At 43.2% G+C, this 22,812-nt stretch overlaps 1 protein-coding gene across 1 annotated transcript in view; it reads left to right on the top strand.

Moving 5' to 3' along the window:
- Nucleotides 1-2,489: 2,489 nt before the first annotated feature.
- Nucleotides 2,490-22,812, top strand: part of RUNX1 (RUNX family transcription factor 1) — a 125,178-nt gene continuing 104,855 nt past the window's right edge. Inside the window, exons 1-2 of the mRNA XM_068270454.1 lie at nt 2,490-3,478; nt 22,253-22,409. Of these exons, the coding sequence (XP_068126555.1) occupies nt 3,206-3,478; nt 22,253-22,409 (430 nt within the window). The 5' untranslated portion in view covers nt 2,490-3,205. The remainder of the gene's footprint in view (nt 3,479-22,252; nt 22,410-22,812) is intronic.

Genomic DNA, 22,812 nt, shown 5'->3' with positions numbered 1-22,812 from the left:
CCATCGTGTGCCATGCATTGCCCCTCTTCCCTGCTACGAAGCAACAGTACATCTCGCCAGCCTATAGACTAGCGACGCATCTGTGCACAATTAGGAAGCTGAACTGTCGCCTGGGAGATCTAAATATCGATTTCTGCAAGCGACAGTACTGGAACGTGTGTACACACTTGAACACTCACCCCTTATCACAAAAATGTAATTTTTTTTAGCTTACATTACAGGGGCTAAAACCTCACAGAACGTTTGCAGCTCTCATACATTCCCTCAAATGCAATTCAAATTTCAACTCTGACCTCACACACCTGTTTTGATGTAATTCTTCAAAATCAGGAGGATCATATTTTCTGCAGGCTTGTGGTCCTATCACACTGTGCAGGTTACCTTGCGATAAAAATGCGGCAAGCTTACTAGAAGCCATAGCAGAACTTGCAGTCCCGGACCCACAGTGGCTAGAAGGACAGACATGCACTCAGTCACACACATCACCTTAAAATGGACTGGCTGGTACTTGTAGTCCCACCACTGCAGTGCCAGCGATGCACAAGCATGCACACATCCCACGTTGAATGACTACATTAAACTACATGTGTTGTAATTTTGGTGGCAGCCATTCTGATAAATGTAGGCTCACAGGAGATGAAACAACACATCACAAGACACACACATCACATACAGTACTTACGCCACATGCAAACTGATTGATTGCATCAAGGAGTATTGAAGTCTTAATGTCAGCAATGCTGGTATTTGGGGTCCCACAGCAGCTTGCGCGCGCACACACAGACACACAAACACACACACACTGTATCCATACACAAACATATGGACACAGATAATATACACAGTGTACACACACAAACACACAACACATACAAAAACCCTACCCATACACAGACATACAGCATACACAGTACACCCATAGCATACACACTGTATTTACTCACACACTGACTGCACACACACAACGTACATACAATTAGAGAACAGACACACACTGTCCACAAAGTGTATACACACACAGTACATATACATACACTGCTTTACATACACACACAGAACATACACTAGATATATACACACACACACACAATGCATACATATACACAACATACACAGAATGTTCATACATAACATATACTGACTCACACTGCTTTACATACATACACACACACACTGTTATACAAAGACACATACACACACTGCTGTACATAATCACACACTGCTGTACATACACACACACTGCTGTATATAGTCACACACTGCTGTACACAGACACACATTTCTGTACATACAAACACTGCTGTATAGACACACACTGCTATACGTACCTACACTGCAGTATACACACAATTCTGCACATAGTCACACACTGCTGTCTATACAAACACTGCTGTACATAGACATAGTCATACACTGCTGTACATACACACACACTGCTGTATATAGTCACACACTGCTGTACATGCACACACACTGCTGTACACAGACACACATTTCTGTACATACACACACTGCTGTATAGACACACACTGCTATAGGTACCTACACTGCAGTATGCACACAATTCTTTCTGCACATAGTCACACACTGCTGTCCATACAAACACTGCTGTACATAGTCATACACTGCTGTACATAGACACACAGTCCTGTATATAGTCACACACTGCTGTACATGCACACACACTGCTGTATATAGTCACACACTGCTGTGCATGCACACACACTGCTGTGCATGCACACACACTGCTGTACATGCACACACACTGCTGTATATAGTCACACACTGCTGTACATGCACACACATTGCTGTATATAGTCACACACTGCTGTACATGCACACACACTGCTGTACATGCACACACACTGCTGTATATAGTCACACACTGCTGTACATGCACACACATTGCTGTACATGCACACACACTGCTGTATATAGTCACACACTGCTGTATATAGTCACACACTGCGGTACATACACACACTGCTGTACAAACACACACTGCTATATGTACCTACACTGCAGTATACACACACTTATGAACATATTCACACAGTGCTGTTCATAGACACACACTGCTGTACATAGACACACACTGCTGTACATTGACAGACATTTCTGTACATTCACATACTGCTGTGCATAGACACACACTGTTGTACATAGACACACACTGCTGTACATAGACACACACTGCTGTACATAGACACACTGCTGTACATAGACACACACTGCTGTACATAGACACACACTGCTGTATATAGACACACACTTCAGTACATACACACTACTTCTCCCCACACACAGTAGCTCAGTCAGTGCCAGCAGCAGCAGATCTCAGGGCTGCGGCCACACCCCGCCGCCCCAGAAAGCTCTGCCATTGGCCGCTTCACTCCCCTTCCATGCAAATGTACTCTGACATTCCTCCGGACTTCTTACTGTAAAAGCAACATTCATTTCCAGGCAGCCTCATTCATAGAGCAGAGCGCGCTGCCGCTTCTTCTCCGCTCACTCTTCCGCCAGCAGCGCCAAACTTCTCCGTACTCCGCCTGTGACAGCCCGCCGAGCCAGCGTCACTTTCATCACCACCACCAGGAAGAGGAGCACCCTCAGCCTGACTCACCAGCACTCCTCATTGTCTGTGTGTAGTGTGTGTGTGCCCATAAACCACAGGACAAGCCACAAGAGCCACCCCCAAACCCCAACTTCATCTCCAACAACCCGGTGGTGGCTTTTGGGGTTGTCCACGCCTGGGAGGAGGTAAAAAGTCATCAGAGATGCCTACAAGGACTTGACAGATGCATACTACTCATAACCCTCCTTTTTGATGGATTGTGCTGAGCTGTTGTGGGTCTAGCAAAGGGACTAAAAGTGTCGTTGTTCAAGGGGTTGTCCATTTCTCCTTCAAGGGGTTATCTTCTTCCCAAGGGGCTTCCAGCTGTGTGGACAGTAAGTTCTGCTGGGACAGTCACCTGGAAGAAGGTCAAAGGATGGTCACAGCTGGGCAGCCTCTAGTCTAGACTACCCCAGTTGAGCTGTCAATAGGACTGAACCAGCCTGGTGTCCAGAAAAGTTTGGGGAACTTCTGATTGGACTTTGACCCCCTGAGAGGGGTGTTCTGAGGGGTGTTCTGTGCTGTCTGTGTATCTGCTGCTGCTCTGACCCCTATATTAAGAGATTACATTTATTCACAAGGCTTGTTGTGATGCGTATCCCCGTAGATACCAGCACCAGTCGCCGCTTCACGCCGCCTTCCACCACCCTGAGCCCAGGGAAGATGACTGAGCCCCTGTCGCTGAGTGCCCCGGATGGCAGCAGCGCCGCCCTGGTGGGCAAGCTGAGGAACGCCGATCGGAATATGGTGGAGGTGCTGTCCGATCACCCTGGGGAGCTGGTCCGAACCGACAGCCCGAACTTCCTTTGCTCGGTGCTTCCGACCCACTGGAGGTGCAACAAGACCCTGCCCATCGCCTTCAAGGTAGGATGGGGTCTATGCTGGGGTAGCATGGGGACTGTATGGTTAATTTTCTGTATACATGGGGACTGTATGGTTAATTTTCTGTATACATGGGGACTGTATGGTTAATTTTCTGTATGAATGTATATTATAACATCAAGAAGTTTTAAATCAGGATGATACCATTTATTGGCTAACTAAAAAGAATAAGAATAAGCGAGCTTTCGGCTTTGCAGCCTTCGTCGGGCTTAAATCCTGTCCCCACGAATGCTGCAAAGCCGAAAGCTCGCTTATTCTTATTTTTTTTAGTTAGCCAATAAATGGTATCATCCTGATTTAAAACTTCTTGCTTTTACTAATGGCTAACCCAGTACAATACCCTACTGCTAATATTATAACAGATAAGCATATCAGCAGACATGCTTGTAGACCATTAGGCTAGGTTCAGGTAACATAGATAGCACAATAAGAGTGTTGATAGAAAAAACAATAACATCAAAATATCATAATAGTAGTACAGATAGACAAACAATATGTCGATAATATGTAGGCTGCATATCAATGATAATATAAGCAGAAGAACATATAGATAACATGGTAATAGTATGAAAGAGACATGAATACTGAATCACTGGTTACTGCAGATTAAAAAGTTTCCCATGATCTTCACACAATGATCAAGATCTTTACCAACGGGATGTGGACAACAGCAATGGACCGCAAGTAGATTGCCAATGATAGGATCGTTCCACAGACTTTAGCAGAAAGATCGCTTAGAGATCTGTACACACGTGGAACGTTGAACAAATTGATCCGATTTGATCCATCAAAATGCATGAGCATGGTCATACATTGGCGTCTGTAACTGTCATTTACCGCTTTTAAAATTGTTCATCAGTTGTTTTGAGTATGGAACTTAACAGCTACTAGATAGATAGATTTGATCTGTGCCTATACAAACATAGACACAGATTCATTGATAGCCAGGGAATGCATAGTTGGCATATAGTACACTCATAGTAATATGGATAATAGATGGCATGTTGATAGAACGTTACAAGCAGTAGAGATGTACAAACAATATAACATATTAGTAGGAGTATGCATAGATCAACAACATATAGGTAGCATATAATTAGTTATGTAGACAGGCAACATACAGATAGCATATTATTAGTAGTATGGCTATACAGACATGTGTATTATTAGTCATATGGATAATATAAAGATGTCATCTATATGCTATTATATATATACACACTGGAAGGACATATATAGATGGATAGCAACACATAACAGCCATTTTTAAACTTTCTCTCTAGTAGTGAAGCAAAGTTGTACTTCAGCCCTTCTACCGCTATGTATTCCGCTCAGCCCTGCTAATTATGATTCACGTGCTCAGTAATAGTAGATATGCAGCTTATTTCCACTTCCTGTGCTGTTAGGATAGCAGAAATAGTGAAGGCTCCCCACAATAGCTGGTTTAATACTGCACTTGCAGGCAATAAGCGATCTGAGGACAGGCTGTGCTGTGGAGCTGCCCCCAGTGGACCGCTCCTGATTGAGGGTCTCCTTACTTGTGAGCCGGGACGGGGAGTTGAACACTCGTCAGTGGAACACTCGTCAGCTGCTTTTTGGCACCGCAGCACATTTTTTTACTGGCTGACTGTGGCCAGGGCCAGACAGATGTTCTGCGTTATCAGCCTCCATATTATTCATTTTCACGAGATGTTAAATGTTTGGTCATTGGGAAACAGTAGCTTATCTGGTCATTATCAGGCTTTTCTCGGAAAAAGAGAAGCTTCCCTTGTGGCCTCATAAAGTTACCTGGAGGCTCTTCTGGGAAAAGCAAGACAACGTCCTGTAAAGAGGAACCAGGCAAGAGGACAAAAAAACAAAACGTGGATTTAAATAAAGCACAATTATTCAAAAATGTAATGGGCTGTAACTGGCAGGACATCAAAGGGTAACATAAGTAGGAGAGCAGGCAGGATAGTTTATACATGTGGCCAGTCTGCTGTATTTGTAGCCCGGGGCTGGTGAGATACGTCCGACTAACTCTGCCTGGCTTTGTAGGAACAGCGCCAGGCTCGGAGCATGTAGACCTGGAAGGGTATGTCCTTATACCTCAATATCTTCACTTCTAACCCTATATCTGCAGATATGCTATATTATTATATTATATTGAAATAATTTGAATCGTTGGCAAATGCCTATAGTTTCCAGGGTCAACAGTACTATCCCCTCTCTGATCTGCAAAATATATATATGGAGTAAGGTATCGTAAACAGTTTAATATTCTACTGTCCTGCGGAGCAATAACTATGGACTCTGAGGACAGCTATATACAGGTAGTTCCCAACTTACGAACAACCCGCCGATATGAACGGCCCAGAAATGTGAAATGTAATTCTGTAGTAACAAGTAAAACATTTTTATTTTTCAAAAAGGCCTTGTAGTTTTTGAAAAAATCAATTTGAAAAAAAATTAAAAGAGAAAATGTTTTTTAAACTGGTACAAGGACATTTTTTTGCGGTACACTGAGAGCACAGGGGGACAGAGGTGACATAGTGGGGGGACAGAGAGGGAGACTGAAGGCATGGGGAACAGAGGTGGCACAGGGGGACACTGGAGGCACAGGGGGACAGAGGTGAAAAGTGGGGGGGACAGAGGTGACATAGTGGGGGGACAGAGAGGGAGACTGAAGGCATGGGGAACAGAGGTGACACAGGGGGACACTGGAGCCACAGGGGGACAGAGGTGACATAGTGGGGGGACAGAGAGGGAGTCTGAAGGCATGGCGGAACAGAGGTGACACAGGGGGACACTGGAGGCACAGGGGGACAGAGGTGACACAATAGAGGGGGCAGAGATGGCACAGAGAGGGACAGTGATGGCACAGGGGAACAGAGGTCACACAGAAGGGGACACCATAGGCACAGATGGGCGTAGAGGAGGTACAGGGAACAGTGATGGCACATGACTTATGGCCAGATTCAGGTTAAGAACGAACCTACAATCCCTATCTCATTCGTTAACTGGGGAATACCTGTAGTGTCCATAAGTGTTATACAATTACAATTTCATATATATTCATTTTTGCCCTTTATTGAAATTTTGAAAAGTCCTATATATAGTAATTAATTATGTTTATAGCTCATTTTTCAACTAGATGCAGATACCATGACTAAAAGAAATACAACTGTGGAATTAGGGTTTGAAAAGGATAGATCTACTGTATTATTGTATATATGCTTCTTCATTATTTTAAATATGCAGCTTGTAATATCGTAGATAGATACCAGTAGATAGATACACAGACAGCTAGATAGCTAGATAGGCACATGCCCACCCACACACTGAAACTTTATTTTTTGGCAGTCCTCTAGCATAGTTTAATATTTTGTCTAAGCTCGTTTCTCTCCCAAATCATCACCAGTTTCTCACACAGCAGAACATCTTAACTTTTTGGAAATGCCTAAATAGGTCCCTCTCCTTATACTTGTGCCCAAACTGATCACCTAGAGCAGAATGCTAGCCCAGACTCTCCTAGCACTGCATGTTCAGGGTCTGCAGTCCTCTTCATCGCTGCTGCTTGTTCTCTGCCTCCAGCAGCAGCTTAGGACCTGAGCATGAGTACATCCCCAGCACTAGTCCGCTCTCCTGGCCACGTCTGGACCCTTTCATGTTTCCGGGAACAGAGATGTTCTTGTAAAATGATTCAGTCACATGATGTGACTCACTGTCCTGTAATGCGTCTAGCCAAGCGCTCAAAAAACAAGAGAGACAAGAAGGTATTTTACCACCTGATAACATTTTTACCTGAATAAAACTTTATCTGCTTCAATCCACAATCCACTCAACAATATATAAATATTTTAGATTTGGCTTTGACTGTCAAAAAAAGAGTAAGAAAAGCACAAAGGTATGACAGGAGGTCTGGAATTGAATGCAAATTGGTTGGATGACTGTTAAAATGGCTAATTTAGTAATCCCTTCCTAAATGGTAAAATATTTTCCCATGTCTATAATTGCTGGTTTATTATAAAGCCTAATGTAGGTACGACTTCATCCAGCATGTAATAAATACACCATATAAAGCATGCTCTGAGCTGTTTATACCTGCAGGAAGAAGCAGGTAATATAATATAGCAGGAAAAAAAATCCTGTGGTATTTTGCAAAACGTGAAATGAAGATGAACACACCAACATGCTTACAGGAAAACATATTTTAGATGATCAAGTTAGTCTGTCCCACACAGAGCACAATGACCGCATTCGACCGAAGCACCAAAATAATTGCTTCTGCTTTTCAGACACTACTCCCTGCCGATTAAACAGAAGTGGAAAATGTATGACCACTAAAGCTTTTGCTTAAATTACACCTTTTTTTTGTAGAGAACAGTCCTTTAGCTGTTACAAAGTTTGGATTTAGACTTCTGTAGCACATTGTGACTTTACCCAAAAAATTATGAAACCTGGTAGCTGCTGGAAGAATTTTATTAGGTCCATGTAACAGAATCAGCTCATTAATAGGCTCTAAAAATGTGTAATTCATGAATAATGCATGTCCAGGCTTCTTTCGTTGGGAACGTAAATTTCCAGACTGCAACGAACGCCAGACCGTTAATGTTCGATAATATTTGCAGGTGTTTGTCTTCATGAAAGGACGTTTTCTTATCTAGGTTAAAAATGATGAGCAATATTTGGTGTTTACGTAGATAAAATGAATGACCAGGTTTGATTTGTAGGGAAGATAAACTTATCTCACTTTGCTCTGTTTTAACATATGCCGTTGTGAGTAGCTCTGCATGTTTAGCTATTTAGCCTGAAGCTCACAGATATCTTCCTCTTCAGATGTTTATTTTCACGCAATATTCAAATATATGGCAGATTTACTGAGTTGTCTTAATATCACATGTGCATCAACTCAAAGTCAGTCATTTCTGTTTAACCTAATTTTTATAGTTTTCCATATTTTTTTTTTAATTTAAAGAAAATCCACTTTTAAACTGAAAATATTGTGATTTTTTTGGAGCAAAAAATAACATTTTAAATGTGTGCATTAAGTGTATATAGTCCAAAAATATTTGATTTTGTAACTAATTTATTTATCTTTATAAAAAAAAAATCAGCCACTTATTATTCTACCCAGAAAAAAAAGTAATATTTGAGAAAGGATTTCATAAATGGCAACTGATAGGGATCTGACTGTCTAAATCATTTTCACATGCTAATATTTGAGTAATTTTTGATGTATAAAATCTTTAAATTATAGAGAAATAATGTTTGCGCATTAAGTAAAAATTCTGAAGGGTAAATGTTGTCTTGAAAGTTGAAGTAAGATTTAAGTAAAATGATTTTCTTTTGAAATATAAGTATATTTCAATAAAAAAAAAATCACCGCATAAAAGTATAATAACAAGCCGCACTTTAATATTATGTTCAAATCATTATTTTCTTCATAATGCGTTCTCCGTTTTAAAATTAAAATACTTGTCCGAATCCAAACCAGCAAAATGTATCAAAGTAACCCTAATTTTTTGACCACTACTTTCTAACAAAGTGCAAAAGCATTTTAGTGCCCACTGCAAGGCTGATAATGCTTGAGTATGTATATCATATGTACGGTATATAATGATAGACGTTTAGAATCAGGATGATACCATTTAGCCTAAAAAATGGTACCATCCTGATTCTAAACTTCTTGCTTTTACTGATGGCTAACACGGTACAACACTTTCAACTTTCCTGTAAATTAGTCTAGTAGTTCTTTATGTAACTGAGACTGATTACCAGTAGTGCAAAGATGTAGATAGATAGATAGATAGATAGATAGATAGATAGATAGATAGATAGATAGATAGATAGATATTAGGTAAGAATTTAAATAATGGATGTAGATAATCTGTAGAATATTGACATGTAGATAATGAATAGATCATTTGCAAGTAGATAACTAGCTTGATAGATTTTTACATAGGTAACTAGATAGGCGGAGAATATGTTACATGACTTAGATAAATAGATAGATAATACTTATATTGGCTGATGGATAGATATACATATATAATCAGATAGATAATGCATAAATTAGATAACTAGTTAATAGAATTGGTAGATGATAGATAGATAGATAGATAGATATAGGTACATATGTAATAAGATAGATACATTAAATAACAAGTTGAGAGAATTGGCTGATAGATAGTTGAATAGATAGATGGGTAGATAGATAGATCAGGCACAGCTACCGGTTAATAACATTACTATTAATGAGTACATTAGCTTTGGTAGCAGGTTAGTTTGTTTACTAGTTGGTTAGTACTGGCAGAAAAATACTGTAGATAAATTGGCCATGCATGTGCTGGCTTTTCTCGCGAATTTGTTAGTATGCCAGTAGCCTATTTACCCTAAATTACTGATTTGATAATTCTGATGATGGATTTCAGACAGTTTAACAATTGAAAGGATGATTGTAAATGGCAGAAAGTTCTTTAATCTGGGTATATAGGGGGGCTAGGGGCTAAGTGTCCTAATAGTGTTGTAGTTCATCAAGCTCTAAAATGCTAATGGTCAATTGATTCTAAATCAGATTTCTGCTTTCATTTTTTTAAGTTCAAATAAACAGAGTGGTACATTAACCAGTACTGTTTGCTTGATTGGTGACCACTTGCAGGATGGGTTCATTATTGACTCCTGTATGGTTAGCTTTAGTATAATAGTACTGATAGCAGAATAGAAAGTATAGTTGCTGGAAAAGTACTGGTAGCAAGATACTCAGCAGAAATGCTGGTAAGTTATTGGCAGCAAGATAGTTAGTATATTGATTGGTTGGTTTTCTTTGCAGGATAGATAGTATTGTGGCAGAATAGTACTGGCATTAGAATAGTTACTGTAATAATCAGTTAGTTCTGTTAGCAGGAAAATCAGTAGATTTGCTGGATAGCAGTGGTAGCAGGAAGGTTAGTGTATTAGTTGCTTAGTTCTGTTAGCAGGATAGTCAGTAGCGTTGATGGATATCATTGGTAGCAGGGTAGTTGGTAGGTACAGTAGTTGGTTAGTGCTGTTAGAATGCGAGCCAGTAGAGTTGCTGGATATTACTGGTAGCAGGATGGTTGGTATAGTAGATGGTTAGGTCTGTTAACAGGATAGTTGGTAAAATTATTAGATAGTACTGATAGCTGGATAATTAGTATAATGGTTAGTACTGTTAGTAGGATATTTAGTAGAGTAGCTGGCTAGTACTGGTAGCAGGATAGTGAGTATAGTAGATGGTTAGTTCTGTTAGCAGGATAGTTTAGTAGAGTTACTAGATAGTACTGATAGTTGAATAATTAGTATAATAGTTGGTTAGATCTGTTAGCAGGATATTCAGAAGAGTAGCTGTCAAGTACTCATACAAGGATAGTCAGTATAGTGGATGGTTAGTACTGTTAGCAGCATAGTTAGAAGAATTACTAGATAATACTAATAGCTGGATCATTGACTAGTACTGTTTGCAGGATAGTCAGTATAGTAGATGGTTAGTTCTGATAGCAGGATAATTTAGTAAGGTTACTAGATAGTACTGATGGCTGAATAATTAGTATAATGGTTAGTTCTGTTACCAGGATATTCAGAAAAGTATCTGGCTAGTACTTGTACCAGGATAGTCAGCATAGTGGATGGTTAGTCCAGTTAGCAGGATAGTTAGTAGAGTTTCTAGATAGCACTAAAAGCTGTATTATTAGTATAATGGTTAGTTCTGTTAGCAGTATATTCAGTAGAGTAGGTGGCTCGTACTGGTAGCAGGATAGTCAGAATAGTAGCTGATTAGTTATGTTAGCAGGATAGTTAGTAGAGTTACTAATAGCTGGACAGTTAGTATAATGGTTAGTTTTGTTAGCAGGATATTCAGTGGAGTATCTGGCTAGTACTGCTAGCAGGATAGTTAGTATAGTCAATGGTTCTGTTAGTAGGACAGTTAGTAGAGTTACTGCTGTAAAAGCTGGATAATTAATATAATGGTTTGTTTAGTTTTGTTAGCAGGGTATTCAGTAGATTAGTTGGCAAGTACTGGTAGACTGGTAGCAGGATAGTTAGAACACCAGCCTCCACTCCCCCACAATTTTGAGATATTGGTATCTGAAGCACACCGACATCTGTTCATCTTAGCGTGATGTAAAGGAAAAAGTACATTAATGAACTTTTGCTCTGAGAGGTTTGCTTTTGTGCTGCACAGTCAACAGAGTGAAAGAAAAGAAGAAGAAGAAGAAAATCTGGCGCCCGGGTTATGTTAACATTGTTTACTTTCCCGAAGCTTCAAAATAAAGAGCTGAACTTAACATAGTGAGGAGAGGTGTAATACAAAAGGAAGGAATGCACCATCGGACGCGCTCGGCCTTCCACATCTATTCTAAAAAAAATACATAAATAAAACAGGAAGGAATGTCAGAAGTAAAAAATAGAACAAAGAATATAATGCAGAATATGACCGCGTTTTATAGTGTTCGTCTTCTGAAAATAGATGGCATTTGGAGGAGAATTCTGCTTCTAAAGCATTGTGTGCCTCTTGAGACAACCCAGTAAGTTAGTGATGAGCAAAATATTTCTCAATATGCAAATGTCCTCTCAGCCAGGAAGGGAGACAAAGCTGACAGCTGCTGATCAATTGGCTGACAGCTGCTCAGTGCTTATTTGCATGTTAACAGAATGTTTTGCTCATCACTACTCTCCTATTTTTACTTGAGCAAGCAATGGGCACCTAGGTCACAAAGTCCTATGAGTTAGAGACACTTCCACTATGTGCACGTAAGTCAAATTATTCCTTTGCACACTATGGATTATAAAATAATGATATTTACAGGTGAACGGTAACTGTACAAAAAGTTTTCAAAGCACACCTGAACTGAGAGGGATATGGAGACTGACATACGTATTTCCTTATAAACAATGCAGATTGCCTGGCTGTCCTGCTGAGCCTCTTAAAACTTTTAGCCATAGATCCTGAACAAACATGCATATCAGATGTTTCTGATTGAAGTCTGACAGGATTAGCCACATGCTTGGATCAGGTGTGTGATTCAGGCTCTACTACAGCCAACTAGATCAGCAGGACTGCCAGGCAACTGGTATTGTTTAACGGGAAATAAATATGGCAGCCTCCATATCCCTCTGACTTCAGGTGTCCTTTAAGTGCTAGTGAAATTATACTTAAAGCAGTAGGATTATCCATACTATGCCAGGGAGAAAAACACACATATAAGTAGATAAATACTTGATCTACTTACATAACACATATATTGTACTGTCCACGTTTTGATTTAAGTGAATTTTGTATGGTAAATGAAGAGAATTCTGTTCCTGGTGAGAACCATGTATTTTGCCCACAGTTTGAGGCTAAATCCTGATGTCATTTCTGCCCTTCATTTTTTTCCTTTTCTCACCTCACCTCACCTCAGCCTTGCTTGTAAACACAAGTGAGCAGAGGATCGTGTTTCAGATAGGCAGCTAGGCAGGGAAATAATTGGAAGAGGAGGAATATATTATAGATAAAAAGAACCCCCAGCATGCAACTGTGTTGCACTGACTATTAAAGGGCCAGTTCTCCTAAAGTATGTGATATCTCCAAACTATAACAGTAGAAAAACTTTTGAAAGTTTTGAATGCAGGATTAGCATCTTTTTCACTTAATACACTCAGACCAGTTGCTGTTGAAATTAGATTTTTATGGGGACAATCCCACTTTAAGAAAATGCCCTGATTAATACACTGGCATTATTGACTTTAAAAGTCTTTTTAACCTCCTTGCTGGTTTTCCCGACCTGAGCTCGGGGTAGAAAAAAGAAGCTGTTAGCGGTGATCCCGAGCTCAGGTCGGGGTAGGCAGTGCAGCACTTTACCTTTAGTTTTGGAGTTCCGCGCACGATCGCACTGTGCAGCGGGACTCCAGCCTCTCTCCCCGGCAGTGTGGAGTCTTTCCCTGGCCGCCGGGATCCCCATGTCCCCGCTATTCTTCCTGGGACCTGGTGGCCAATCCAAGCAGCGGAGCAGCGTTGGCGGCGTGACGTCATCGGGGCGGGGCTAATATTTACAACGAACTTCACTATATTAGAGAAATATAGAGAAGTTCGTTTATATGTATATTAGGGCCATCTTGTGGTCAAAGTGAAAACTGCAGCGCCGGAGCCCAGGAAGGTGAATTTTTTATTCTGCTGCAGATCTCCCTGCCAGAATGATTTTTTTCAGGTTTTAGGGTCTGAAAGAGTGGAAAAAAATTGCACCTCTTTTAGACCCTAAAATCTGGAAAGAATCATAACGGCAAGGGTGTAAAGATACTGGCATGAGCGCCCTAGTATGTGCAGTACAAGCTGTTACTCTGTGGTTATACTGGCAGCAAACAAGCTGCAGAGTGTACTAATTTCTTGTGTACTCACTGCTTTGTAGGCTCCCGCTCCTCTCACTGGTTATATATATATTTTTTCTTTTAGAGCTATGTAAACAAAGTACTGGTACAGTGCCCAACTTGTTGGTTACAGGTGGCAAGCTTGTCTGTGCACAGATTCTCCCAATGTTGTCTTCTTCCTCGGCAGCTAGAGCTGGAAAACCCTCAGCCAGCTATTGCTGTCTGTGTGGCACATTGCTTTCCCCTTGATGTCTCTTGATGACACACACACAGACACACACACAGACACAAGCACACAGACAGACACACGCACACACACGCACACACACACACACACACACACACACACGCACACACGCACAGACAGACACACACATACACACACACATGCACACAAACACACACACACACACACACACACACACACACACACACACACACACACACACACACACAGACACACACACACACACACACACACACACACACACACACACATATACACACACACATGCACACAAACACACACGCACAGACAGACACACACACACACACACACACACATGCACACAAACACACACACACACACTCACAGACACACACACACACACACACAGACACACACACACACACACACACACACACACACATACACACACACATGCACACAAACACACACACGCACAGACAGACACACACACACACGCACAGACAGACACACACACACACACACGCACAGACAGACAGAAACACACACACACACACACGACACGCTTTTAGCAAAAAGCCCAGCAAGCATATCTGTACAGCAAACTTTCACAGACTGTCATCTGAAGTTATCATGAAAGCTTTTTTTCATGCAACATGCATTTTGCATGTATATATAGCTTTATCATCCCTTTAGCAGACACTGAGTATGTGAGTATAGGTTAACACGCCTTATCAGAGTAGCATAGCGAGCGCAACAAACTTATGTCTGCTAATTGGCAATCACAAGAGCTCCACTCCTCGTGCCCTGAGCCCCTGCGGGTCCAATCACTTTAAAGGGCATTATCCCCACACTTTGATTGGCCCAATAGGCTGCCTGTCAAGTGACAGGCAGCCTATTGGGCCAATCAAAGTGCAGGGATAATGTCTTTTAAAGTGATTGGACCCGCAGGAGCTCAGGGCAGGATGAGTGGAGCTTTCGTCTTTGCCAATTAGTAGACATAAGTTCGTAGCACTCGGTATGCTACTCTGATAAGGCAGGTTAACGCTGATAAGTGTGAACTAGTCCATTGATTAACATGAGTTAATGAGTGGTGACTAAAGGCTCATACACAGATCAGACTATAGTCTTTGGAAAATGAAAGATCACAGACCAATTTTACCACCATCCATGTAGTATGAGAGCCATACTCTACACAGTCTATTCTATGAAGCAGAACTCCCCATCAGACAGAAATCTTTGCAAGATGCTGCACACAAAGATGCTGTAGACATTCGAAAGATCAGTATCTGCAAAAGATCCGTTCCTGCAAAATGCATTCATAGTCTATGATATCTGCAGATCATCATACACACCTTGTCTAACAGACATTCATCTGCAGATCAGATCCACCAGGATGGATTTTCAGATCTTAAATCATGTGTGTATGAGGATCTGCAGATCTCATAGACTATGAATGCAATTTGTAGGAACGGATCTTTGGCAGGAACAGATATTTTGCAGATACTGATCTGTTGTGTCTGTACAGCATCTGTGTGTGCAGCATCTTGCAAAAAAATTTTTATGATGGGAAGTTCAGCTCCATAGAAAAGACTGTGAAGGTATGGCTCTCATACTTCATGGAAGGGGGTAAGATTGGTCTGTGATCTTTCATTTTAAAAAGAAAATGATCTGATGTGTGTATGTGGCCTAAAGAGGGAATGTTTCAGACTGACAGGGAGTGATCAGGCAGCTGGAGGTTGCAGAAAAAGAGATAAAAATATGTTTTGATTTAGCCGGTATCATTATTTTTTTATTTTGCAAAACTTATAGTGTATTTTTACAAAACTATTTAAAGCAAACCTGAACTGAGAGGGATGTGGAGGCTGCCATACTAATTTCATTTAAACAATGCACATTGCCTGGCTGCCCCGCTGAGCCTCTTTCTGTAAAAGTTTTAGCCATAGACCCTGAACAAGGATGCAGATCAGGTGTTTCTGACTGAAGTCTGACTGGATTAGACAGATTCTTGTTCAGTGGCGCAGCTATGGAGCTATGGGCCCCGATGCAAGTTTTACATGCCCCCCCCCCCCCCCCCCAAGCACTCTATACATAACAATTGATACAGCGCACCAAAATCTGCCAAGGATTTCCACAGTGTCAGAGATGCAAGAAGGGGATGGGGAACAGCTTGTTAATGATTACCACTATTTAAAGCATCTATAGAGGTGATTATTACCAGCACATGACCAATAGAGAGCTAATACTGTGCTTGAGGGATGGCCCCTCGGGGCCCCTCTAACCCAAGGGCCCCGATGCGGTTGCTACCTCTGCAACCCCTATTGCTACGCCACTATTCTTGTTTTAGGTGTGTGGTTCAGATACTACTGCAGCCAAAGAGATCAGCAGGACTGCCAGGCAGCTGTAAGTCAGGCAACTGTCTCTGCCAGAGACTCTGTAATGAAAAAAAGAACAGACGGGGGATGCGTTCCTTGGGAGGAGGAAGCCTCTGGATCCTAATGAGGCTTCCTTGTCCTCCTCCCTCCCTCCGTTCGAGTGCTGGCTGCTCCGAAATCACAGCCGATAAGCCTGCCGACTGTGGTGCTGGAGCGGCAGCACCTGCAATATTTACCTTTTCCCAGCTCCAGCACAGGCACAGTAGCGGTATTCTGTTCGAAAGCACTTCAAGTGCTGCAATGTAGGAGGACGGGGGAAACCTCTTAAGGATCCAGACGCTTTCCCTTCCATAGGTAAGTATCCCCAGAGGGTTTTTTTTAATTACGTATTTTCTTTAAATGGAAATAAATATAGCAGCCCTCACATCCTTCTCAGTTCAGGTTTCCTTTAATGCATCATTAATGTCAGCTATCCTTCTAATAAATGCATATAAAAAGCATGGCTTGAACCAGAGCTTTAACCTCCTGGGCGATAATCCCGAGCTCAGCTCGGGCTATACCGCCGCAGAGGATTTTTCAGGCCCTGCTGGGCCGATTTGCATATTTTTTTTTTGTTACGCGCAGCTAGCACTTTGCTAGCTGCATTTAACAACCGATCGCTGCTGATCCACCGCTACCCGCCGGGTTATAGGGCCCCCCGCAGAGACCCCGTGCGCAGCCTGGCCACTTAGTGCCAGGCAGCGCTGAGGGGTGGATCGGGACTCCCTTTGACGTCACGACGTCGATGACATCATCGCGATGGTCGCCATGGTTCTGAACGGGATTTCCTGTTTGCTCTGATCGCCGGAGGCGATCGGAAGGGGTGGGGGGATGCCGCTGCACAGGCTAGCTACATGATTAAATAAAAAAAAAAAAAATTAGAAAAAGTGCTGCCCCGCCCCCCTGGCGATGTTATTGTATCGCCCAGGAGGTTAAAGAGGAACTCCAGTGAAAATAATGTAATAAAAAAGTGCTTCATTTTTACAATAATTATGTATAAATGATTTAGTCAGTGATTGCCCAGTGTAAAATCTTTCCTGTCCCTGATTTACATTGTGACATTTATCACATGGTGCCTTTTTACTGCTGGCAGGTGATGTCAGTGGAAGTAGCTGCTGCTTGCTTTTTTGGCAGTTGGACCTATCTGTAAACAGCTGGTATTTCCCACAATGGAATGAGGTTCACAGACAGGGAACTGTCAGGGCCATGGTCCTGACATCACACTGTGGGAGGGGTCTCACCACAATATCAGCCATACAGAGCCCCCTGAAGATTTGTTTGAGAAAAGGAATAGATTTCTCATGTAAAAGGGGGTATCAGTTACTGATTGGGATGAAGTTCAATTCTTGTTCACGGTTTCTCTTTAACTTCGGTGCCTCCTCTCCTGCCCTTTTCAAACTCCATGGAATAACTTAATAAAACTCGCCATCTTTTGCCTAAGGCCAAGGGGATAATTTGCTAAATAAACAATTGTTATGCTGGGCCTGTAGACCTGTGTTTATGCCTCATTCAGAGGAAACGTCCGTTGTGTAAATGGCCCGTGAGCTGTCTGCGCTGTAACAACCAACAGATTCGTGCCAGGCGGGCGTAAAACATTCTCCTTTAGTAAATCATCCCCTGAAATGTGCCAGCGGAGGCTGATTCATCCAGTACAGTAAAAAGGTAGACAGTTAGCTCTCACCTAATCTTTTAAGGCAGAGCAGTTAAACATAATAGTGTCAGAACACTGCATGCCCCATCTTGTCAGTTTAGTCTGCTTTCAGTCTGTTGTGTTTTTAGTTTATTTCAGGTTTAGCCTAGAAAAAAAGGATCTTCTAAAAGCTTTGGAATATTTCATGCTTTTCATCTCTCTCTACCCCCCGCCCCCCCTCCCCGTTTAACGTCTAGGTCCTTCCAAAGACGGGGGCGTTTAGTTCAGCTTCTGAACTTCATCAATGCAGTCCTGAGCTTATTTAAAGTCCCTGTTCACCCTCCCAGATTTTACTTGTTAGTAAAGGTGAATGGGGAGCATTACTCACACAAATTGTAGTATTCGATTATTGTTGTTTATACAGCACTGACATTTTCCGCAGCGCTTTATGGAATACATAGTCATGTCACTGTCTTCAGAGGGGGCTCACAATTAAATCCCTCCCATAGTCATGCGCCGTCAAGGGCCAATTTGGAGGCAACCCATGCAGATAAGTGGAGAATATAAAAACTCTATGCAGATAGTGCCCTGGCTGGGATTCGAACCGAACCGGGGACGCCACCGTGCTGCCGAGATGCGTTTTAAAGAGATTCCCTCTGGAGAAGCTAGTCATGTGACCACTCACACTCTAGCTATACCTAATGTTGCTGAGAAATTAACTCCTATAGCCACTACTGCAGATCAGCAGATTCTTATCAATAGGAGACTGCTGTAGCTGCAGAACTGACCGCAAAGAGTAGAGGTGCTCATGCATCCAGCGATGTATGGGCAGATCTGGGGCTGTGGAGTCGGCGCAATTTTGGGTACCTGGAGTTGGAGTTGGTGGTTTTCTAAAGTAATCTACATCCCTGGTAAGTATTAGACTAAGGAGCAGGGCTGTGGAGTCGGTACAAAAATCTTCCGACTCCAACTCCGACTCCTCAGTTTATGAAACTCCGACTCCAACTCCGACTCCAGGTAACCAAAATGGCCTCGACTCCGACTCCTTAGTCTAATATTTAACAGGGCTGTGGATTTTGTACAAAAATCACCCGACTCCCACTCCTCAGTTTATGAAACCACGACTCCGATTCCAACTCCGACTCCGGGTGCCCAAAATTGCCCCGACTCCAACTCCGACTCCACAGCCCTGCTAAGGAGTTGGAGTCGGACCCATTTTGGGGAGTTGGAGTCGGAGTTGGTGGTTTGAAGAGTTGGAGTTGGAGTCGGATGATTTTTGTACCGACTCCACAGCCCTGGGCAGATCGACCGAGAGACGGATCTCTTTATGATTGAATCTGACCAGAGAGAGATCTGTTGGCTGCCCATACAATGCAGGCCGATTTCCTTTCAATTCCAGCATGTAATCTCTCTGTAATTGGCCTTGTGACAAAAAAAATTCTCACCAGTCCGCCCACCGCTTGTGTCCAGCTGCTCCTACTTTCAGATTCGCATCCCACGTGGCTGCCACACATAGCACGTGACACGGGTGTGAGAAATTGTAATGCACTTGCACCTTGAAAGGGGGCACAGTAACATTTTGGGGGACAACTGTTGGAGTCCTGACGTGTTTGTCGCTCACCCCGTTAGGGCATACTGGAGTAAAAAAGAATATATTGAGCCTTAATGATATCCAGTCCAGGACTGCGTCTTCAATTCCCCTTCGCAAGCCTCCGTTTCTCTGCAATTCGGCCAGCACAGCGGCATCCAGGATCCAAGCTAGTATAAGCTACGGGACTGTAGGCAATATTTTCATTACCATAATACTTATTTAAACAAATGCAATAATGACACAAGACACTCCAGGCTGGCATTTTATAGGAATACTGTAGGGGGGTCGGGGGAAAATGAGTTGAACTTACCCGGAGCTTCTAATGGTCCCCCGCAGACATCCTGTGCCCGCGCAGCCACTCACCAATGCTCCGGCCCTGCCTCCGGTTCACTTCTGGAATTTCCGACTTTAAAGTCTGAAAACCACTGCGTCTGCGTTGCCGTGTCCTCGCTCCCGCTGATGTCACCAGGAGCGTACTGCGCAGGCACAGACCATACTGGGCCTGTGCAGTACGCTCCCGGTGACATCAGCTGGAGCGAGGACACGGCAATGCAGGCGCAGTGGTTTTCAGACTTTAAAGTCAGAAATTCCAGAAGTGAACCGGAGGCGGGGCCAGAGCATCTGTGAGTGGCTGCGCGGGCACAGGATGTCTGCAGGGGTCCATTAGAAGCCCCGGGAAAGTTCAACTCATTTTCCCCCTACCCCCTACAGTATTCCTTTAAGGCCGTGGCCATCTTTATTGGTTTAACAAAATCTTTTTTGAGGTCCATAAACTTTATTAAAGATAACTTTATTGAGTAAATCACCAAAAAACATAACCCAGTTTATATCTAACCATCACGGTTCAGAATAACTTTACTCAAGAATACTCCATAGGACCCCAACGACAAAGCTTGTCCACACTTCCTTAGCGTGACTTCACCAATAAAGATTTGACCACTACGAATCCACTGCAGAATGGGGAAAGGGTGGGCGGGGAGCCTGACCTAGACCACGCTAGGAAAAAAGGCAGTATAGCTGGCTGAATCAGCCCTTTATATATGTTACGGCCAGAACCAGAAGTTTGGCCACTTCTAGTTCTGGCCGGCCACTTCGGGTTCTGGCCGGCCAATGCGCGAAGTGGCCGCTGCGCTGCGGCCAATGTTAGAAATGGATTGATTCCTCTGAGGTTAATGGATCTTCTGGCCGCAGCGCAGCGGCCAAACGTATAACAACTTCGTTAATTTATTGCAATTCAGCCGGCGGCAATGTAACAATTCAAGCCGCCGGCTTTTTCTCTGCCTCTCTCTCTCCTCTTATGGGCAGCCGGCCGGGACATGCGTGTCCCCGAGAGTCGTTCGTGGCGCCAGGGCAGCAGAGCGGGGAGGCTGCAGACATTGCTTCTGCCAGCACCCGCTCTGCAAGAACGGCAGGATTCCCCTGCCGCGACGAACGACTCCGGAGGGGGGACACGCGTGTCCCCGCCGGCTGCCCATAGAAGAGCGAGAGAGGCGGGAGGGAGAAGAGAGAGGCGGGGGCAGGAGAAGGAGAGAGAGGCAGAGAAAAAGCCGGCGGCTTGAATTGTTACATTGTCGCCGGCTGAATTGCAATAAATTAACGAAGTTGTTATACGTTTGGCCGCTGCGCTGCGGCCAGAAGATCCATTAACCTCAGAGGAATCAATCCATTTCTAACATTGGCCGCAGCGCAGCGGCCACTTCGTGCATTGGCCGGCCAGAACCCGAAGTGGCCGGCCAGAACTAGAAGTGGCCAAACTTCGGGTTCTGGCCGTAACATATACACCTAACTTACCTGTGATTTGTTACTGCAACAATGTTTCACCCCAGCAACAACTGGCAGATTACGCTACCTCCCTAAGCCGACCAATCAGCAGCCATATACCTGTCTCCTGCACTGCACCAAAGCCTAACCAATCAGAGAAGCGGCTACCTCAGAGAGGGAGATGTGAAAACTCCTTACAAACTCCTCACAGAATTGCCACAGACCCAAATAGGGTCTTCTTTATGAAATACGGCCCTTTTCAGTATATCCGGTTCAAAGGTCCCAACCACAGGTGGCCAAGGCCTAATATGCGGCAAATTGCAGATAAACAGAGGCTTGCTGGGGAAGGGGGCGGGAGGTATTGAGAGTTTAACTGAAGGACACGGTTCTGAACTGGGTACCATTGTGGATGAATGTATGTGCCGTACTCTATTTACCTGTTCTTTTAACTTGGATATCCTTTAAGAGAGGGAGGAGAGATCTATGGAGGAAAGAAGAGGAAGCTACCAGCAGGAGCGCTAGCTTATTAGCAGAGAGGTGAGTAGGAGGCTTTCTCTCTACAGGTGTTTACTTATTAGACAATGCTGTTGTTCTATGTTCTGTGACTGTTGCCTCATCCAACTGTTTACTGTCTCTAAATGCAGGACCATATATGCTGATTTTGCAAAAGTTCCAGGTGTCCTGTTTGTTCCTACTAGTGTATGAATCAGATTCCTTCTTGCCAGCAGCACAGACAGTTCTTCCTTTGACCCTTCATGTATGGCATTGCATGGTGTCTGACATGTCATTGCTCTGCTCTCACCAGGTGGTGGCGCTAGGTGACGTTCCAGATGGCACACTGGTCACTGTGATGGCCGGCAATGATGAGAATTATTCAGCGGAGCTCCGCAATGCAACAGCAGCCATGAAGAGCCAAGTCGCACGGTTCAATGATCTGAGGTTCGTCGGGAGGTCTGGAAGAGGTAAGGCCGCTCTAATGCTGTATTTATTTTTTTATTGTATTTTTTGTAGGATATAAAATAAAATGCTATTCACATCTAGGGCTGGATTCGTGTAAAGACCACATACAGCATACTTACCTGCTGTAAATCATAGCTCCGCCTTCTTGCATACTTAGGGCTGGTTCAGACGGGCGTTTTTGTGGCATTTAACGCAGCGTTTCAGACGCAGCGTTTTTTGGGATCTACTGCCATCCCATGCAAGTGAATGGGAGCGTTTAGAGCTGGCTTTTGCAGGCTTTCATGAAAGCCTGGCAGTAGATCCCAGCGTTGCGTCTAGTCTCAAAAGCAACATGCTGCTTTCAGAGGCAGTAAACGCGAGGAAACAATAGCAGAGACCAGAACTGCTAGCCTTGAACGCTTTTCA

Source organism: Hyperolius riggenbachi, chromosome 2 (genome assembly GCF_040937935.1).
Source record: "Hyperolius riggenbachi isolate aHypRig1 chromosome 2, aHypRig1.pri, whole genome shotgun sequence".
Classification (NCBI taxonomy): domain Eukaryota; kingdom Metazoa; phylum Chordata; class Amphibia; order Anura; family Hyperoliidae; genus Hyperolius; species Hyperolius riggenbachi.
This window is presented reverse-complemented; position numbering and strand designations above follow the sequence as displayed.